We start from the raw sequence: 21,920 nt of genomic DNA on the forward strand, positions 1-21,920 counted from the left end.
CTAACTTCTAAAGAATGGGATTTAGAAAAGCACTGGGCAGCAGCCTTACTTTATTCCTATTAAGTCAATGGTAAAACTCCCCTTAATTCCACTGGGAGCAGAGTTAGCCCCATGCCAAGCCGGTTTTCAAAATCATGTCTTTACGGCTTATGCAATGCCTTCTCCCTGCCCTTGTTTAAAGCACAGACTTCCCTCTACTGTATTTTCCCCCCCCCCCCTTGTAAAATAAAGTCATGAAAATACACAAACAAACCAACCTCAGCATCATAACTTCTGGGAACAACATATCCCACTGTTTTCTTTCTGACTCTGTGGTTCACATTTTGGAGGAAACGTTTACATTTACGGTGCTGAACTGCTGTGAAAGTCTAGGTAGGCTCCAAGTACGTTCCAAAAAAGTTGGAGATACACCTCTGGTTGTTGGCTGGATTCCCTTTTCCAGTTAAACTGACCCAGCTTTTTATTGCATTTCCCTGCTTCTCACATTCCCGCTGTTTATTGCATTGCTCTGTAACATGAGCAAAATAAATCGGTATCTTTTTTTTTTTTTTTTTGAAACTTTTCCTCTCAAGGAAGGCTCGGGGAGCTCGATGCAGCGATTTGATCAGCTATCAAACATGACATTTCTTTGCGCCAACACGTGTTGTTTTTTCATTTGCACTAGCGCAGACGAACAGTCGAATTTTCACACTCAACATCGACATCTTTCCCCCACTTCCTCGCAACAGACGCACGCTGTACCTGCAGGAAAAAGAAAACAAAATTAAACCCCCGGTTTTCTTCCACCGAATACGTGTCCCCCCAGGACGGCGGGGACACGGATTTACACCCAGCCCCGCTCCGCCACCTGTCCTCCGCGCCGGGGTGGGTGCGCTACCGCTGCCTCCCCTCGCTGCCTGCGCCTGCGAGCGAGCGACCGCGTGTCCACGCGTGTCCGCGAGCGTGCAAGCACCCACGCGCACCGCGGCGGGGGGCACGCGCCTGTCTGCCCGTGCGTCGCCGTGCCTGCACGTGCGTCCGTGTGTCCACCCACATCCCGGGGGGGCGGAGGCGGGGGGGGGGGGGGGGGGGGATACGTGTGTGTGCACAAGCGTGCACGTGGGTGCGCGTCTGCGCGCGTGCCTGCCTGCCGGCACATGCCGGGGCCGCGTGGCCCCCCCCTGCCCGTCCCGTCCCGTCCCGGAGGGCACCGCGGCGGCAGAGCGGCGCCTGGGCAGCCCTCCCCGGGGCTGACCCCCGGGACCCGCGGGGTCCGGCGGCAGCGGGAGGGCGGTGGAGCCCGCGCCCCAAACCCCGCCCCCGATCCCGCCCCGCCCCGCCCCCACCGCCATTGGGCGGGCGGCGGCCCCGCCCCGCCCCGCCCCGCCCCGCCCCGCCCCCGGCTGCCCGGCAGTTCCGCGCGGGCGGAGCGGGGAGCGGCACCCGCGGCGGCGGCCCGGCAGCATGGGCTGGAGCTGACAGCGCCCGCCCCGCAGACGCCGAGCGCTGCCGTGCGGGCAAGGGAAAAGTTGCCGCGCCCGCCCCGGTGAAACTTTCTGCCGCCGAGGCGGCGGAGGAGCCGAGCCGTCCGGTCTGGTCCGGTCCGATCCCTGCGCGGCGGCGGTGGCGGCGGGGCGCGCTGCGCCGCTGCTGAGGCGGCGCGGGGGCCATGCCCGCCGCCAGCCTGCTGCCGCTCTTCGGTAGCGCGGCGGGGCCGGGGGCGCTGGGCGGCCCCGCGGGCGGCGGGGCGGGCGGCGGGGGCAGGAAGGCGGCGGGCCCCGGCGCGTTCCGGCTGACGGAGAAGTTCGTGCTGCTGCTGGTGTTCAGCGCCTTCATCACCCTCTGCTTCGGGGCCATCTTCTTCCTGCCCGACTCCTCCAAGCTCCTCAGCGGCGTCTTCTTCCACTCGGCCGCCCTGCAGCCGCCGCCGCCGCCGCCCGGCGGGCAGCCCCGCGCCCCGCCGCAGCCCGGGGGCGGCCCGGCGGGGGCGGCGGCGGCCGCGGGCGGCGGGGCGGGCAGCCTGGAGCGGATCCGTGCGGACCACGAGCGGGCTCTGCGGGAGGCCAAGGAGACGCTGCAGAAGCTGCCCGAGGAGATCCGCAGGGACATCCGCCAGGACAAGGAGAAACTTCTGCAGGACGCCCGCGGCAGGAAGGAGGCGGGCGCCCCCGGGCTGCCCCAGCGCCTCTTCCGCCAGCCCGTCGGCGCCGTGGGGCAGGAGCCCGCCGACCCCGCCGTCCGCCAGAGGAGGGACAAAATCAAAGAGGTGGGTGGCGGCGACGCCCGGTCCTGCTCCCGGGGACGCGCCCCGCGCGGGGCAACAGGTCGCTGGCGGCGGAATGGGGAGAGCCCTGAGCCCTCCTGCCGCCTCCTCCTCCGCCTGCCTGCGGGAGGGGGTCCTTCTGGCCGGCCCTCGCTCGGCAGCCGCCGGGCAGGTCGGCTTCGTCGCCCGCGGTCGCACCCTCGCGGCCCGCCGTGCGTCCCGCGCCCCTGCGCGGCCGCGGAGCGAGCGCTGCCCGCGGACCGGGCTCCGTGCCGGCTGAGCCCCCCCTTCCCTTGCCCGCGGCGTTACCGGCCTCCCCCAGCTGTTGCACCGAGACCCGGGGAGGAAGCCAAGCCCGGCGAGCGCCGGCAGGCTGCGGGGCGCCGGCTGGGGGAACCGGGGGCCGAGCGAGGGCTTGGGGGCAGCGGCGCCGGGGAGGAAAAGCGACGCCTGGGAAAGCCCCGTGGGGCATCCCGGGCTCGGCCGCCGGTCGGTGAGCGGCCAGTGCCGCGGCGAGGGACGGCGCCCTCCCCGTGCCGCACCGGTGGCGGAGGAGGTGACTCCTGTCCCCGTCCCCCCCCGCGGTCCTACGCTGGCCGAGCCCGGCGCCTTTGCGGGTGTTGTGCAGCGCCTCGAGAGATGTCGCGATCCGCCTCGGATTCGCGCGGTTCGCTGTTCCGTGATACCGGCTGCCTCAGGAGTTGAGGGGTTTTGGCAAAATACAGTTCGGTTTAGGTTGCAGCGGTAAAACGGCTGAGCTGTATGTGTTTTGACAAATTCCCTGCACTGTCTTGTTCGTGCGAGCTGCTCGGTTGGTTCAAGTACCGATGTAAAGTCCTTCCTTACAGAAATTCTCCGAACTGTGTATAGGTGAGACTGTCGTGAGCAGAGCTGGGCAGGGTCCTCTGACAGAAGAAGAATTTCCTTGATAAGGTAGTTCAACCTCCCGTCATTACTGGCCGGTTTATTTATCGAACTGACAGTTTCAGCTGCCTGCAGAGATTAGGGTTTATGAATTAATTAGTAATATATGCTTCCTGTTCTGTGGTGATGGAAATGAGATAGGAGTGAGCCTACAACTACTGAGTATTTATTCCTGTGTTTGTGAAGCGTCGTTAGCCTTATTTGGACTGACTTATTTGTATTGTGTGTTTGTACAGAGCGGTCTGAAAAGTGAGCCCTGACATCACACGGAGCACCAGATAATAAGCTCTCAAAAATCTCAAGTTGTGTTCTGTGCTCTAGCGTCCTTGCATCAGTTTTAACTATTTTAGCACGTTGTGCAGCAGTCATCAGCAGTAAATAGCAATGCCAGGGTATTATGAAGGGAGAAACTCTCAGGAGCGTATGGTACAGACCACAACTTGAAGTGTGCAGAGACTACGTTGTCTGCTGTTGTAGTTGTACAGCCTCCCTGAGGCATACAGAACAATTAGAAAAATACCAGCAAACTCCATTTCCAGTTATCTCGAATTGCCATGTAGAAGTATTTAGAAGTAATGAGGCTCCAGACCTGATGTACGCGATTCAGTAGTATAGAAGACTGCAACAAGTAAATAAGCAGGAGGAAGAAGATAAAACTTAAATGTAGTGCTGCTTTTGCTGGTCCCGTTCTGTGCCAACTGGTCCAAGTTATCTTTTATCATATATGGATACATGTGTGTAAGTGTGCGTACATTTGTATATATATGTTTGAATACATACATAACCCAGTATCTCATCAATTTTTCTTCCTCCCTTTCCATTTTATCACTCTTCTTTCTCCTCCAGTTCTACACAGGAGCCACCACCAACACAGTAACCCTTCTAAGCAGATTTGCGGCTGTGTAAGCATAGGAGATGACAGAGGGACTGCACTTAGTTTCCAAATCTTTATTTTTCCTTCATATCTCAGTATAATTCCTCAATACTATGTGTTATTTCTGGGAGTTTCCTTTCTTCCTGATTCAGTATGTGACCTTAACATGTTGTTTACTGAATTGCTCTTGCATTTTTGCAGTACCTTGACTAGTTTGATTTTTTTCTTTCTTTAAAGTATACTTTTTTTTTTTTATTGACTGTAAGCAGTGTTTCCTATTCTGTGTTTACTTGCTTCACATTGTTTCATGTGTTGGCCTTTATGTTGCTTTTCTCTGTCTTTGCAAGATCTTGTCTATTTTTTTATGTTGATACTTTACTGTCAAGCGGGAATTCTAACCTGAAGTCTTTTTAGAAATAGTTTTCAATTGTAACATTTTAAAGTATGAACTCTTGTACTACACTGTGCATGTACAGAAACTGGAATTAATCCCTTATTAAGCTCCTCTCCTTGTGCCTGATAGCTGCATGCTGGAAACGCAAATGTGCAGAATCTTTCTGCTTTCATACTCTTTTGAGTCTGGAATTTGCGTCTGCATTGTATGATGTATGTCATGTACCTAGAACTCAAAATTTGAAACTCATCCTGTGGATATTTTTGACAGAGGTAGCAGGCTACTTTAAAGGAAAAGAATGCTAAAAAATAAGGTGGTTCTTCCCACTATTTCTGTCCTGGAAGAGCTCTGTCTCATCAACATGCTGACATAAAGCTGAGAGGGGAGAGAGCTTAGAGATGTTTTGTTCATTTACAGTTTTAAATTTTAAGTTGCATAAGTGTTTGGAAGTCTAGCCAGTACAATACGGTTTGCAATCACAAAACAATAAAATGCTGTGACTTTATAGCATTTCTTAAAAAAGTTTTGTCATAGAAATTTTAACCATTTTTTTTCCTGTGGCATACTCTTTTGTATTTAAAAAAAAGGGTAAAACTAAAAAAGGCGGGAATATAAAGATTACTGAACCTTCTTTAGTATCAAAACCAACATAGTATAACAAATTACTGGAAAAATAAGTTGCTAGAAGCTTATCAAGCGGGTAAAACTCTCGTGGAAACATGGGGAAGTGGAGATCATGTTGCTGTCAGTGCCTTCCACTCTGCCAGAACGATATGATTGCTCTCAAGGTCTGTGTGTGGTAACCATCCTGCTGTGTTACACCCGCGGGGGCTGCCTGTGTGCAGGCGTGCCCGTGCGGGTAAGGGGTGGAGGCCAAAGACCATACTAACAGGTGCTGAGCATATTCCTCTGTTTCTCTTCCGATGATGAGTTACAGACAAACTCAAAAGAAAGAGGGTTTGGCAGTACTGACGGCTGTAGGGTTTGCTCAGCACATCCTGTTGTAAAACCACTGTCAGTTGCTTGTGGCTGCTGATTTTTTTCCTGGCCGACCTAACGTTGCCTGCTCTGAGCATCTTCCTCGTGCCAGATGCTTCAGGGAAGGCTTGAGCAAAGAGGCACAGCTGCTTTTGAGCATAGCAGCGCGCTTGTGTTTTGTCAGAACTTGAGTTCTTTGAGCAGTTCCACTGATGCTCTGGAGTCTCTGTGACTTGGGGCAGAATCTGGGTACCTGGTACACCTCACACTCGTCTCTGTTCCAGTGTCCTGGTAGGAGCCCCAGGCTGTAAATGATGAGGTTGTGGTTTGTATTCCTGCTCTTCCACTCACTGATTCGAGAGGTGGCCCCTCTTTTGGACACATACCTCCTGTGGTATCTGTTCCTCATCTGTAAAAAAGGGGGAGTTGAAGGCAATGGTGACAGCTGAAAGTCTTCCAGTTTCTGTTCTTGCCACTGTTGGTTGTGGCTGGACATCATTATTTCTGATGTCCATGGAAAACTTGCAGGTTCATAGGCAGTTTGGAAAAGGTGGCAGCCTGATATGAACAAAAGTACTTGGAAGAGGATGGTAATAGTGAGGACGGGCTATGGAGGCAGGAGAGGCACTGTAGGGAAATCTGACTTTGCATCTTTTCTAAGTCTCATTCCTCTCTCTTCAAAAAAAAAAGTGACTGAATTATTTAGGTGTTAGGAAAATGGCAAAAAACGAACTCTTTTTATTTCAGAGGAAAGAAATAGAAAACGATGAATGAGCTAGCTCAGGTACTAGAAGCAATATAATCACATTAGTGCAGTACTCTGCCCAGGCTAATTAATCCTGCTGAAAGCAAGCTATTGGTGTTGGTGGAGCACCATACTAATGCAGCTGTGCTGCTCTTGTACAAGGTAGCTAGCTTGGAAACTGTACGCATTATTGTTTGGTGCTGTTTGGACATACCTTTAGGATAAAAGCCTCCTTGTAAAACTGGAATCAATGGCTAAAGTTACCTGATCATGCTCTAAGTACCTTATAGTGCTCCAAATACTTGCACCATTCTCGACTGTTGCAGTCATTTAGTAGAAATCCTGGAGAGAAGAGTTTTATTGACTGATTCTACAATCAGTCCTGAGCATGAGTCCTTTGAGCTCAACAGGGCAATGGTCGCAAGTTCGCAAAACAGACTCTGCAGCTGAAGATTACTTCACACTGTCTTTCTATAAGGAACTCAATTGAGATTGCATTGGCAGTATGAATTCTGGAGCTTCCTAAGTCCTCAGCGTTCTTTTTTTTTTAATTGGTTTCTGCAGTGGCTTTTATGCAGTTTAGTTGAAAGTCATTAGGCTAAGTAAGAAGTCTCAGTAATGTTGCAGGGAAGTTCAGGAGGAATCTGGAGGAAAGAAAGCTTGTGAGAGTGGAAATAAAGCACTAATCAGAGATCTAATATGCACTTGACGTGGGAGCACTTGGGTGTAATCAGAACTCTCTGGTAACAAGGAGGAGTGATGGCAAAATTACAGGAGGTAGCTCACTGCTGAAGAAGGGCGGTTGGCCCCTTGTACCTTCCTGCATCCTTCCACCGCTTGCTTTCCTACTGCCTGGTGTGCTGGTGCTCAGGGGGTCCAGTGCCAGGATGGGGGGAGACTTATTTCCTTTTGATGATTTTTATGAGACAAGGTGAGCTCGCTAATACTTGTTGCTGTCAAAAGAGGAGGGGAAGTCTGTTCTTGCTGCTTTTGACGGCCTTCTTCCACTATCGCCTTTGTGTTAATTCCCCTTCAGTCCTCAGTAAGCTGCTTCAGCTCACTAAACCAGCCGAAAACTGCCAGAGCAAAAAAAAGTTGAATAGTTTTCTGCCAAGTCGGTGAGTTGAAGGCCTTAATGGAAGGGTTGACCTGGTGCTAGTTTTGGCCATGGTGAGGGAAGAGTACTACGTGGATGAAAGAGGAACAAAACCTCTTTCAGTAGCCTTGTTTCAGAAGCTGGTACCTGATCTTCTGGCCTAGCTTCTCCATTAAAATTGAATCTCTGCAATGTGGCATTTGCAGAGCAAAGGTTCAATCTACTGTAATAACCTCCTGTAGCAGGACAAAGTGCTGTGCTTCAGGAGACCATTACCTCCCAACCCCTTTTCTCAGAACAGAAAAGGGGAAAAGAAACTCAGCGGCTGGAATTGCTGAAGCCCCAGCTCCTGTAGACGTTCAGAGTGCGTTTACTGGAAGGAAGGTTGTGTGTACCTTCATGGGATGGGGGAGGGAAGGAGTTAAAATGCAGCTGTGGAAGTAGTGAGTGGTTTGGGTTTCAAACAGAAAAAGCCACCTTCCCTGATGGTACATTTCTTTAAAAACAAGACACAGCAAAACGAAAGGAATTGACATGTAATGAGTAAGCAGTGTGATGATTCCTGGCAACATGCTGATGATGCAATGCATTTCAAAAGGAGGTTTTCTTCAAGTACTTTGTGACCTTAATGATGACATCTTGTAGCTGTCATTCAGTTTGTCCAAGTAGTTTAAAATGAATCTTGGCTTCCCCACCCCAAAGCTTTATTTACCTACCTATAATCTTCAGTATTTTTGTATCTCTAGTTCTTTTTGAGTGTTTTGCAGTGCTTTCCTTTCTGATAAATATTGTTGGGTTTGGCATTTTTTTTTGGTCTGGGTTTGGGGTTTGTTTTTTTTTTTGTAATGGTTTATAAAAGATGGTAAGGAGGGGAATTAAGTGCCTAAATACAGGGAATCAAGTATGGTGGGTACCTTATACCCCTAAGTTAAGGGCATCCTTACAGAGCTCATGGACACTCTCCCTGGGTTGTTTGGGAGATTTGCCCTCTTATGAAGTGGCAGCTGGAGGTGGCAGAGGTTATCTTATGGCATCTAAAATGTCACAAAACAGTAAGTTAAATTGCCTGCTTAGGAATAATGGCACTACGGGATGCAGAGAATCATGGAATAGTTTGGGTTGGGAGGAACCTCTAAAGGTCATCTAGTCTAACCCCCAGAGAAGCTTCAACTGAGTTACTAAGTATGATTCAGTGACTCTATTAAGCAACCTCTTGTTTCTGTCACTTGCCAGACCCTACGTAGAGCCAGTTCAACCTGCCAACCAGACAGAAAACTATCCCCACTTTTGTTGGGTTTGTGGCCTGGTGGGGTAGGGAGCCAAAATGGCTTAGTGGAGGTCTGAGCACAGCGGAAGCAGTGGACTCCCACTAAGCCAATGCATTCGAAAGGAGAGCAAAGTGGAGGAGAGTGGGACTGAGGCATCTTTTCATCTGCAAGACATGAAATAGGATATGCCTTTGCCAAACTAATGTTCTTTCTGCTGGGACCCCTTAAGGTCTTTTTAGGGGAGGACTTTGTTTCAGCTGAGTTGCTTCAACTGCCTCTTTCTGAGAACCTGGCAGCCTCTTCCCAGTCGAATGACTTGAAGTTTCTGCCATGCAGGCAAACGCCTGTCTGATTTGAACATTGGTCATGAGATGGAGAGATGTCTCGGTGTGTGGCTGTGTGCGTATTTGACCGGAATAGGGTGGGTTCCCATTACTAGTTTATGTTTTTTCAGCCTTACACCTGTTTTCTGTGAGCTAAGAAGAATATTTCATTTTCTTACTTTCAGACTTGGCCTGTGTTCTCAACCGGTAAATTTAACAAAACTAACTGAATGTCCTATGTAATTGGATCCTCAGAATTGTGGGGAAAATGAAAAGGCTTTAAATATTCAGTGGAAAACATCTGGCTTCCACAAAAAAATCAAGCACATGATTAATCCTTCAACTGACAACTCACGTGCGTGTTTTATGTAAAGGCAAAACCTAAATTCCAGACACACAGGACTCTTTTCGTGAAAGCTAAATACAGTGATGTAAAGATGTGAGGTAAAGCTTAAAATGGAATGTCTCCAGCGTTTTGGCAAAAGTTATATTCTCATGGTGATGGTTTCGTACCTAATGTTAGTATAACAGCCTATGGCAGCTATTTAATATAAAGAAATAGAGTAAATCATAATGTTGCTTAAGGCTGTAGTTCTGTGGGCAAACTGAAGCAGAAAAAATTCACCTGTTTATTAAAATCTACCCTTAAGGCCAAAAAATGTCTTACCTCATTCAGGGGGAAAATAAGAGTGGTAGACAGCCAGGCTTCGATGGCCTCTTTGAATGTTAATGAAAGCACAGGACTACAAAAAGGCAATCATGGACAGACAGGAGACATCACTTGTTGTGGAACGGAATTAACGCTGTTACAGAGGCACTTGTATGACTGTTGGATGGACAGACCTTTTTTTAAAGCTATCAGAAACATGCTGCTGTAAGAATTGTTCAGTGCATTAACTTTCTGTTTGGTTGGGTTTTTTTCTACCTTGGGGAGCCAGCCTAGGTGTAAATTTCTGCGGTTTTCATCCTAAATAGAATATCTTAATAAGTAGTTCCCTTATTTACAAATAATAAATTTGTCTTCCTAACTTACTGGCAGAATAAGATTCTAATACTTCAAGAAAGTGGTTTTGATTCAGTGTTTGCTGCTGTCTTAACGGTGCAGCACTTCTCTGGCAAGAAACTGCCGCCAGAGATGGTACAGAGATGATGAAACACTCTTGCTGTGTGCTTTTTTTGGTAACAAACTCAACTATTCAGATGTGAGTCTGTGTAAAGTATGTTTTAAACATTCAGTTTTGAAGGGTTTTGTGGTCTAAGTTATTCCTAGAACTGTCATTTTACAAATGAAGAAAATAATTGTTTAGGTTGGCCTATGAATTAAGCAATATGGGCAATGTACCAGATGTGCAATATACTGGTTCCTTCTTTTGTGTGAAAGTCTCCTTTATCCACAAAATTTGTTTAGGGTTTTTTTACTATTTTTTTTTAAGCATGTGATATAAACAATGTGTGCACGCCCCTAAGAAGCATCTCTATTTTTCTGTTTTCTATGACTCTTTATAATTGGGTCTGCAAGTCTATCACGAAAACATAATTGGTGAGTAATAAAGCGCGTGCTCGCCCGAACCAGATTAAATGAAAGCTTTTACGGAGTTGCGGTTAAGCCGCTGTCGTGTGGCGGTGCTCGGCAGCCTTGCCTGCAGAGTTCCAGAAGACTTCGCCGTTGTGAGCAAGCAGTTTGGTTTCCCAGGGGTGAGAGGGGTCTACTGACTTGGGTGAGATCGTGCGGTGTGACGGTAAAGAGCAGAGCTTCACTACCTGGCTCCCGTTTAGGGGTGTTTTTCTTCCACTAAAGCTGGGGCTGTTGCTGTGTGCTGGGTGAAGGCTGTCTTCGCTCCTACCCACGCTGCAGGTCTCTAGCCTGGGCACGTCAGCTCACTGGGGTCGGTTTAAACCCGGGGTTTGGAGTGTGGTTCATGTCTGCGCATGGGCAGCTGTGGTTTGCCACTCAACTGCCACTAATCACGCTGTTTTATTACAGGGGGAGGCTAAACTTGGGACTCCCCAGTTCTGTGTTTGTAAGCTTTTTAAGCAATACTTGCAATCAAATGCTCTGTTTTGAAGGAAAGCAAGTCGGGTAGTAAAACTCCCAGTTTGCCTTTCTTGCGTCTTGAAATCTTCAGTTTGAACTCAGTTGTAACTGAGAAATGCTGGTACGAAATAATACAACTTGCTATAACTCTCTGCAGTAAGCTGATTGGATTTTATAGCTGGTGTTTATGAAGACACAGGTATTGCTCATTCTGATGCCTCTAATTTTAAAAGCTTTTCAAACAGATTGGATGAGCACATAACCTGCTGTTACATTCTTATAACTGTTAAAGTTAAACATTCACAGCCCTTGTGGGAACACTGAGATATGCAGTCTCTTATGCAAAGGTAACTACAAGTGTAAAATCTACTTTCATTTGTCCTCCCACTCCCTCTTGGAAGCTATATGTACCTTGGCTTTTAAATTGTCTTAGGGATGAAGCAAGTGAATGAAAGTCTGGCTTCTAAGAAACTTGGGGTCTTTTTTTTTTTTTTTTTTTTTTTTTTTAAGTGCAAATCTCTGATAAGGTAAGAAAAGACATGAAGATCAGAAGAGATGGTAGGCAATATTGAGCAGAGGACCAAAATGATGCTATGCAATGAATGAGCTGATGACTGTGGAACATCTGGCTGTTACAAGACTTCCTGTGTGCATCTCAAAAATTATTTCAGAAGTATCAACTTTTTTTTTCTCTGATGCTGGGCAGAAACAGAAGTTGCAATTTTAATGTAAAATCATGCAGGTTTGCACTTCTCATGTGAAGATATATATTGCTGGCATGTAGGTTAGAGGCAGTACTGTGTATTGTTTATATGAATAAAGTAGAAAGGAAAGAATGTCTGATACTTTTTTCCAGAATTTTACATCATCTGACTTGAGTAGGGGTGATCTTATTGCTTGGCAACATAAACCCTCTTTTTCAATTATTTATTCAAAGTCAGTGTGTGCTTTTAAAACACTGCGATAAAATTGCATTAGATCAGTGTGGCTTGTTTCTTTAATTAGTATTCAGACCACTGTGAGGCTATTTCTTTAAAGTATCTGCATATTTCTCTTTTGCTTAGTCCACTGCATAATAAACATCTCTGTGCCTTTTGAAATTTCTTTTGTTCAGGGACTGCTTTCTTCCAAGGAAATAGGAAGTAGCTCGTGTTAAAGAATGCCAAGCTAAAAAACATTTTGCTTTCAAAGTGTAGTGCTTAAGGAGCTAGTAATTTTACTATTCACTGATACATACACGCAGATGCAGACCCAGTCTTTAACTCTGCTGTCAGTTTTCTCACTGCCTTTGAGCACTGACATCTGTTGGTGCACTGAATGGTGATACTAATGATAAAGCTTTGCCCATACTGCTGTCTGTAGGGAAATCTGCTGCCTGTTACTGTGGTTATAGTTCTCCACCCATCTGTGATTTTGAGAATTGCACTTCAAATTTTGTGTTGGACCCAGATAGTGTTGCTACATTCTTTAAACTAAAGCTTAAAGAAGATAAATGGATGTTAATCGTTTGCAGTGATGGATTTCTGCCCCCCCCCATCATGCAACAGAAAAACTAATTACCATTTAGAGAGTAGAAGAGTTATGCACATTACATATTTAAAAAGTCATAATACTTCAAAGCTGCGTGCTGCTTTTTTTTTGTTCTGGTGAGATCGTCTTAAGAATCACCATGGGAAAAACTATGCTATGTAAAGACAAACTGCAAGTTGACTGATATTTTTTGTCTTATTCTGTAAAGCTCTAGAGTAAGCATGGCACTGAACCTGAACTTACTTTTCATAGAAATGTGTGCGATTTTTGTCAAGGGCTGAACTGACATCAGAGATCAAGAAGGGCATTTCAAAAAAAAAAAGACCTTTCTGAAGAAAAGACCGTAAGTGTCTTCATGCAGTTTCTTTAAAAAAAAATCGCTGTATTAATGTGTTCGTATTTCTCTCTGTATATGTTTTACATAAGAGCCAAGTATATTGTATAGTTAGTAAATGATAAATTGTTTATTTGTAGCTGAAGGTGTAGTTTTTTGGAGGGCAAGCTCTGATCTGAATAAATACCTTGAAAAAAGTAAAAGACATAGTTGCTTGGGTTTTTTTTTTTACAAATGGTCATCTAAATTGGAAAGATAGTTATACATATGCTGCAAGCAAAATCCAGAACGTTAGGATGGAGCAAAGAAATCTTTGTATTTCAATAATCAGTTTTGTTCAAGTTATTTTTTATTGTATAAATCTAAACCTTGCAGAAAGTAGATGCTTTGTGAGAAAGTTTTCAGACTTCATAGAAACAGTTTTCATGTGTAGCATGATCATCTGAAAGCATTATGGAGACATGGTTGGTCTGCATTTATGCACACTGTAGTTCTGTTTGTGCTTTCTCCCAACCTTCTGCTTACCACATGATTTTGTTGCTGAGAAGGAGAGAGATCCACAGTCGCCACTGTACCTTTGGAGGTCTGATCTCTGGCTTTGAGAAGGGCTAATTTCAAAATTAAATCAGGTTGCTCAGTCTTGTATACTCAAGTGTGGAAAATCTATGCAGAGGGAGATTTTGCAGCCCCTCTGGACAAACAAACACATTCCAGTGTCTGAAGACCCTTATTGTAGTTGTTGGGTTTTTTTTTAGTTATTATTGTATCTAGTTAGAACTTTTCTTGCAGCAACTTGTGACCACTGCATTTTCTCATCTCATTGTGCACCGCTGAGAATACCTTGGCTACCTTTTTTCTCTGTGGGCACCAACTAAGTCATTAAGAAGCCTTCCCTTCTCTAGTCAGAACAAACTTAGCTCTTATCTATGTCTTCTCGTATGTCATGTGTTCTCTGTTTTTTCTTTTTTAAATTTCTAATGGGTGCAGTGGAGCTGAAAACCAAGAACAGGGCTCCCATTTGAGGCACGTCACATAAAAAGTGTTAATTGCTTCCCATCACTAGCAAGCACTTTTGCTAATGCAGCCCACTATACGGTTAGCCTTCATCACTGCAAGGATGCCCTGCTTACTTATGTTCAACAGGTTGTTCACCAGGACCACCAGGACATGTGCTGCAAAGCTGTTTTCTAGCCTGTAAGTTCGCATCATGTACTGCAGCATGGGATTATTCTACATGAGGTGTAAGATTTTTGTATTTACTTTTTTTTCTGGGCTTCACGAGGCTTGTCAGCAAACTCCTCCAGCTTGCTGAGGTCGTTCAGGTGGGAACCCAGTACTGGGACCTGTACTGTTCAACATCTTTATTGGTGACATGGACAGTGGGGTCGCATGCACCCTCAGCAAGTTTGCCAATGATACCAAGCTGTTTGGCGAGGTAGACGCGCTGGAGGGAGGGATGCCATCCAGAGGGACCTGGACAGGCTGCAGAGGTGGGCCCAACCCAACCTCATGCAGTTCAACAAGGCTGAGTGCAAGGTCCTACATCTGGGTCAGGGCAATCCCAAGCACAAATACAGGCTCGGTGGGGAATGGCTGGAGAGCAGCCCTGAGGAGAAGAACCTGGGGGTGCTGATTGACGAGAAGCTCAACATGAGCCAGCAATGTGCAATCGCAGCCCAGAAGGCCAACCGTATCCTGGGCTGCATCAAAAGAAGTGTGGCCAGTAGGTCAGAGGAGGTGATTCTGCCCCTCTACTCCACTCTCGTGAGACCCCACCTGGAGTACTGCATCTAGCTCTGGAGTCCCCAACACAAGAAGGACATGGACCTGCTGGAGCGTGTCCAGAGGAGAGCCACGAGGATGATCTGAGGGCTGGAGCACCTCTCCTATGAGGAGAGGCTGAAAGAGTTGGGGCTGTTCAGCCTGGAGAAGAGAAGGCTCCGGGGAGATCTTATTGCGGCTTTCGAGTACCTAAAGGGGGCCTACAGGAGAGCTGGGGAAGGACTTTTTACTAGGGCATGTAGTGATAGGACGAGGGGGAATGGCTTTAAACTGGAAGAGGGCAGGTTCAGATTAAACATTAGGAAGAGATTTTTCACTTTGAGGGTGGTAAGGCACTGGAACAGGTTGCCCAGAGAGATTGTTGCGGCCCCATCTCTGGAGGTGTTCAAGGCCAGGCTGGATGTGGCCTTGGGCAACCTGGTCTAGTGGGAGGTGTCCCTGCCTATGGCAGGGGGGTTGGAACTTGTTGATCTTCAAGGTCCTTTCCAACCTAAACCATTCTATGATTCTGTGATAACCCTCCTCTTCAGCTTCTTGATTGATGGAGTTTAGGGTTATCCATGAAGTTGTTGAGAGCGTGTTCTGCTCTGTTGTTCAGATTAATCCCAGAGAAATGTCACTCATAGCTAGCCACTAGATAGACCTTGACTTGTTTACTGCTGTCTTCAGCTTGTCAATCCAGCCACTTTTTTCATCAACTTTGTTCACCCGCCATCTAGTTCATGCCTTTTTGGCTGCTGTAGTGCTAAGGCGGACTGCATCAAAAAGCATACTAAAGTCAAGGTAAATGATATCTGCTGCACTGTCCTCATCCACAGAGCCAGTGGCTTCATCATAATAAGTAACTGGGTTGGTTGAGCACATTTTGCCTTTGGGAAATCGTGCTTGCTCTTCACAAACGGTTTCTGCCCTTCATGTTCCTGGAAATAGATTCAAGGAGGATTTGCTCCATTTTCTTCCCAGGGTTTGGAGTAAGGCTAACTGGCCTGTAGTTCCCTGGATCTTCTTTCTTGCTTTTTTCCTCAGTGACTAGCGACATCCCTTGGTCACTATGGCCTTTCAAAGGTGATGTAGAGAGGCATTGCAGTGACCACCTCCCTCAGCACTGTCAGAAGCATCTCATCTGGTCCCATGAACTTGGGTATGTCCATTTTGCTTAAGTAATCTGACCCTAACTTCGTCTTCTTTTACCTGACACCTTTCCTCAGGCCCTTACCACAAAGTCCCATGAGTATGCCTCGCCAGTAAAGACCAAGGCAAAAAACACGAATACTTGAGCCTTTTCATGCCCTTTGCCACTGGTTTTCTCAACCTGTTGAGCAACAGATCCCTGTTCTATTTGGTCCTTCTTTCGTTGCTGATGTACCTGCAGAGGCCCCTCCTGTCGGGTGGTAGTTTGCAGCTGAGCTTTGGCCTTCCCTTCCTTCGAGTCTGGGCAGCACTTCTCTACTGCCATGGGGCAGCCCCTGCCCGCTCCCCCACTGTGAGCTTCCCTGGGGGCTTGGGCTCGGCTGGGTGCTCCCCATGCAGCCACCCTGGTCGCCTGCCATGGGCCATTCTTATGCCTGAAGATCAATGATGTCTCCTGGGCACTCTTGCCTTATGGGAAACTTACCCATGGGATCCTGTGGACCAGGTCCCTGAACAAACTGGGCTTGTTCCCCTGAAGTCTGGGGTCTTAATTACTTGTCTTTCTCAGTTCCTTAAGGATCTTAAACTCTCCTGTCTAGCGTTTAAATAGGCTTGGGTTTTCGACATTTCTCATTCATGCATTAACTGTTGAGAAGTGAGCTTTTAGTACGGGAGGTGGGGTGGTGGAGGAGGATGGCGTGTGTCCTTTCCTGGCTGATTTGCATCTGTGCTACCTCTCTCAGTTTCATGCTCTTTTCAGGCTCTTCTGAAATTTTTTAAAATAAGGAAATGTTTACTGGAAAACCAGATATGGTTAATATGGGGAATTCCCATTTGAATTTTTGAAATACAAGCGATTGATGAAAAACAAAACTCTTAGTTGCAGCTTTTGCCACTTTTGTGGGTGTAAATGGGTTGCTAACATACTGACACGGGCTGGGAGACATACCATCGAAGAATCGTGTGCTGTTTTGAAGCATCTTCCCTCTGCATACCTCTCATCCAAGTATCAATCATCCGATGTTCATACATTGCAAACACGAAACCAAGGATGTCAAAGCTAATACAGTGTCAGTTCAAAGTTGATAATTTCATAGTTCATATTGTCACAGAAGTGGATACCATTGAATTAGATTTAAAGCACAGTTCTGTTTGATTTCTTTCTTAAGGGTCTATTCGTGAGCTTACAAACTTGTGTTTTTTGGCTAAATTTCCGTGTCTTGTGTGACTTATGGTGTGGTTTACAGCAGGCACTGTAAATAATTTTACAGTAGGGTTGCACTATTGCACTGCACTATCAATTCATGAGAGTCCAGCTCTTCAGCATTTGATTTTCTGTCACTTTTGACATCACAAAGAGGTCTGGCTTTACAGAAGCTTGGTTTTGAAATGCGGTCTTTCTTTATACTGTCTCATGCTCAGTGTCGAAACTCGCTGGTCGCTTCTAAAAGGGTAGGTTTCCAGCATTATAGCGATAAATGAGCATCCCTTCAATTTAACATGCCAATTCTCATTTTGTGATGTGAGGAGCAAAGCTCTGTCCAGCTATAGCGGGGACTATGTAACCTTCCTTGTGCCCAACTTTATGATCCTTTGTTATGGGAACAGTGATCACCCATAGTTTTTATTCGGCACTTCAAGCAAAAGGTAGCTGTAAAACCTACACGAGTACTGTTGGTGGGAATAAATTTGAGGAAAGGGCCTCTGAGTTTTGGAAAGGCGTCCAGCTTGGTTAAACTTTCATAGGACTTTTTTTCCTTAAATTTTCTACTAAGTCTGTGTATAGAGGTTTCATTTCATTAGGAAAGTAAGTTATGTTGAATATTGTTTAGCAATCTGAAGCCTGACTGGGGGCTGCGTCTCCACTTTTACATTTTTGATCTGTGACTTGAAGTAAAAATTCAGCATTTCATTTTCCAATGTAAAGCTATTGCCGGTCACACCACTTGGGTCTCTTGCATGTGAAAAGAAACTTTAGATGAGTGCTCTTCTGATCTGTACGTGCTGGGCATTGACAAAACATTTTTTGTTAGTTGTAGCCTTGCATGAGAACCGAGAAGGACACAACTATTATGAAGTTATTTTAAACACTTAATAGTGTACTGCAAGATGTTATACATGTTCATTTCAGAGTGGCTTTATAGTAGTTTCCTGGTGTGCTAATTACGCATTACTGTGTTCTGTGATGGGAGGATTTTGTGGAGTTTTTTATTTCCCTTCTGTTTGAACACAATATTTTTGTGATGCCTATTTTATTCTTTGTTTGCCACGAGGAGTCTTATCCACTTCAGATTCGTGCCACTGTTTGAAAAATGCATCTGTTTTCTGAGGAAGGAACAAGGCCGGCGGCTGATGCCAAAGACAAGTCTCAGAAACAGCTTTGAAAGACCTCTGTGTTCGTGTGAACACTGCACTGCAAATAAATGGGGATGCGATCTACTACCTCAATGTCAGGCACACCTCGTGTCTGTTTTACCAGCCCTACTTTATGTCCACATATAGAAACATTTCCCTGAGAACTTTGTGGCTGGTTTTACTGCAGCTTCACCCATAATGACTCTCTTGTACTTGGTAACTTCATGTTGCTCTTAGTCTTGTGCTATGTGGGGAACTTCTTCAGGCTGTGAAACAAGCTGTGAATGTGATTATAATCAGAAAGAAAATAATTTATTCATAATTTCTCTTGGATATTCCTGCTGTACTTTAATATCCAGTTTCAAATATGCTGTTTATAGGAAATATCCTGGGTGGCACTGTACGTGCTGTAATCAAAACAATTGGGAATTTGTTGTGTTATGTTTTCTACCACCACCATTCCCCCCCCTCCCCAAAAAAACCCAACCAAACCTGAAAACACTCAAGTGTCAACTTCTGTCTTTTCCATAAAATACTTAAGGACTTGACCGAATTCCCCAAAGATGTTATACAGAATGAGGAGAGAAACTTTATGGGTTTTCTGATGGGATAAGGAACAGTGAAAGTATGTGAAAGAAAACTGGATCATCTTTAATTTGAAAACCAATAACTGGGAACATCACAGATGTGCCACATTATACCAAAGAAACTAGCATATACAAGAGTATTCAGAGTGAAGTGGAGGAAGCTTAGTGTATGTGTATGTATATATAAATATGTACCTGTGTTAATGAAAAAAGACCAAAGAAAAAGCTCATACCTTAATATGTGGAATTGTTGCCGAAGAAGTAGAGGCAAACTGTAATTTTTACCATCTTTTTAAACATGGTAAATATAGAGTTGTTGTAGCACACTTTTCTATCTTTATTTGCTTTTACTGTAATTAGCATGAATGTTTCACAGCCGTTACGGTTTGTATATGAGACTGAAACGAGGGAAAGGCGCTAGTTCTGACTGGTGAGTAGGGAGGAAGTGTTTCACAGCTCAGATGATGACAAGTCATTCTTGAAGCTTACTGTGTAGCTATCTGAAGGTGTACTAATGACTTTATTGTATGAAATCTGATTAAATGTTTTATTATTTATATGTTTTACCTTTTGCCCTTTGGACTGCTGGGGAGAAATATCATTTTTGATCATCAGAAGTGCTACTACTAATTAGATATAGACCTCTTTGGATAAGAACAGTATTTGCTTGCAAATCACAATATGTTTAAAAATAAATTTTATTCACTGTTTTATAGCTTACTGAAAATCCTAATCAGCAGTTCTCGATCAGCTTTTTTTTTTACAAGGAATTTGATAACAATTGATTTGTACAGTTAATCCACATTAATCCCTCTCACTCATTCATTCATGCTCTCCAGCTTTTGTGATATGGTTACTGTTACATAAGTAGCTATGACCTCAGTAATACCTCTGGGTGAATTTAGAAATATTTTGGTTTTTTCTAGAATAATTTTCATTTCTTTTAGCATCCGTCCCTAAATCTAGTTGTGTCTGTTTCTACAGACAAATCCTGAAAAGATATATTGTTAGGAAAAACAAATCATATTTACGTCTTTGTAACCTTTTAAGATCTATACAGTCAACCACTTTCCCCAAATCAGCACAAAGCCACGTTCCTTTCATTCTCCCTTGGGCTTTGGCAGTACGCTTAAAAATCTGACCAGCCGTGGCTCTGCCAGATCAGAGCTGGAGTCAAATTCACCAAAAACCCAGGAGGTTTTTGGCACACACCTTGCCACTGAAAATTCCTCTTGCCTGAAGGCAGAGTGCATGTGCTGGTGTTGATCATAAAAGAAGTGTACGTGGACTTGGGGCCAAGCCTTTTGGACTGCAGGGGCCAAATGTTTCTGGAAATGAAGGCAGATTGTGGAATATTTGTACTTTTTCTTGAAGCTTTGCTCAGATGATGAACATGTATTCCTTTATTTGCTTTATAACATGGACAAAATCCAAGCTGACTAAAACTATAGTTGACTTTGATCTGTAAAAGCCATACCTTGCATGAACAAAATGATGACAGTAGTTTGCTCCCGAGAAGAATATTAGCGGACGCATATGGAATCACCAGCAGATCCCTCCAGCTGGGGCGAGGGATTAAACTCTCCCACTGTCTACCTTTGAAGGACACCTGTGATGTGATGGCATGAAACTGGCTTTTCCCAATGCTGAAGCATTCTAATATCCCTTCTTCGGTATTGCGAATGGAAACGGATGAGAATTGGGGCATTGCCGTGGATGAGTGCTTCCTTTCTTTATGGCCCTATCTGTCAGTTTCAAACAAGGCAAATGCTACTCCACAGGGACTGCCGTTCTCCAGAAAGAAAGCAGTAAGCCATCTCTCTTAAAATCAAGGAAAAAATCCCACCAGACGGCAAAAATTAAACAAGTTTTTCAGGGCATGTGTTTTGGAGGACTTTAATTTTTGAATTTGAGTTTATTTAATACTGTCAGGAAACTTCAAATGGAGGTGTATTTCCGATGCTTTGCCTCTCTTGCAGACCCTTCTTTTTCCATTCTGCTTGACACCCCCTTGGGTTTAGCTTGCAGTCTGATTACAGCGCTAGCCTGCACCTGAAGGCGTTATTGACTTTTAGAAGCACGTATGAACATTTGATGCTGACTTTAAAACGTCCTCAAAAAATGTAAAACTACTTGCTCGGTATTTAAACTTGATACTTTCCTGCTGTGGCTTCTGGTTATCACCTATTAGCAAGTAGCAGTGGCATCAGACGTAAGGTAGGCATGGTGTCAGCTCGAGGAATTGCAAGGCTGAGCTGCTGCATGTTTTAATCACGCTGCTGTGTTTGTGGGACCAAAAAAGCATCTGCTCTCCGGCTTGCGGTCGTTGGGCAGAGGCCCTGATACGAGACCAGCTCCAGTGGCACCACGCACCAGAGCAAAGCCTGCTCTCCTGTGCTGTCCAGCCCAAAGGCTTTCCTACCCCGTCTCCCTGCTTTTTGGATGGGGAGGTGAAAAGCTCCAGGCTTCAGCGCTTCCGCTGTGGGCCCTGACTGGTGCGACACTTGTGGAGGGGTCAGCTTTGATTTAGCTGGAGCAATGGTCACTGACTATTTCGGAGTCCATAGCAGAGGAAGAAACTGCCTCGTAGCTTTTGTCGAAGCTACTATGGTAGTACATGTAAAAGGACTAGACTCGAAGCCGATTTCTCCTCAAAGAAATGACAGCCTTAAAAGAATATAGGCTATTAATGGGTACAAGTAGAATACCAGGAAATGAGTCTCTTCTGTTCAGCAGGGTAAGGCAGTGATAGAGTTGGCTTGTTTATTTTTGTGACTGACAGACGGGACGATAAGATTTCCGCTTCAATATCCACATCAGCACTTCATTGCCTTCCTTATCTAGTGCAGCTAAGTTAACTCAGTTAACCATGCCCAGCTAAAAGTTTGTAAGTAGGCTTAATCTGGCCTGTTTGTAACTACATGTAAATCTTTTGGGGGACTAGCCCTTACTGTTAAGAGCTGTTACTATGGCAGCAAAATCAGTGGTAGTATACTAGCGTGGGGCACAGTGTTGAGTTTCCAGGTATGGGGTTCTGTTGTTGTAGATACAAAGCGTATCTTCCCATCCTTAAGTACATCGCTCGCTCATAACTCAATGAAAAGTTTCCACCTTTACTGATAGGCTTAACCTTTACTTAACAGATCTCACAGAACTGATTTTTATTTATTTTTTTTTAATGTCGCTTTAGACCAGTCTGCATCTCCTGGCCACGCAGCATTCTGTATTTTGACTGTAATTTTAGAAGGTAATTTACTTATTAGAACAAATTCCACTTCCCTATTAGAGAGTGGCACCTTAATTGTATAGAGGAGTCAAATTT

At 45.4% G+C, this 21,920-nt stretch overlaps 1 protein-coding gene across 1 annotated transcript in view; it reads left to right on the plus strand.

Moving 5' to 3' along the window:
• Positions 1-1,648: 1,648 nt before the first annotated feature.
• MAN1A1 (mannosidase alpha class 1A member 1) overlaps positions 1,649-21,920 on the plus strand; it is a gene marked incomplete at both ends in the record, with an annotated part of 149,741 nt that continues 129,469 nt past the window's right edge. The window contains one exon of the mRNA XM_082480981.1: positions 1,649-2,245. Within this exon, the coding sequence (XP_082337107.1) occupies positions 1,649-2,245 (597 nt within the window). The remainder of the gene's footprint in view (positions 2,246-21,920) is intronic.

This window comes from Vanellus vanellus (assembly GCF_965231255.1).
Source record: "Vanellus vanellus genome assembly, chromosome: 3".
In the NCBI taxonomy this organism is placed as follows: Eukaryota; Metazoa; Chordata; class Aves; order Charadriiformes; family Charadriidae; genus Vanellus; species Vanellus vanellus.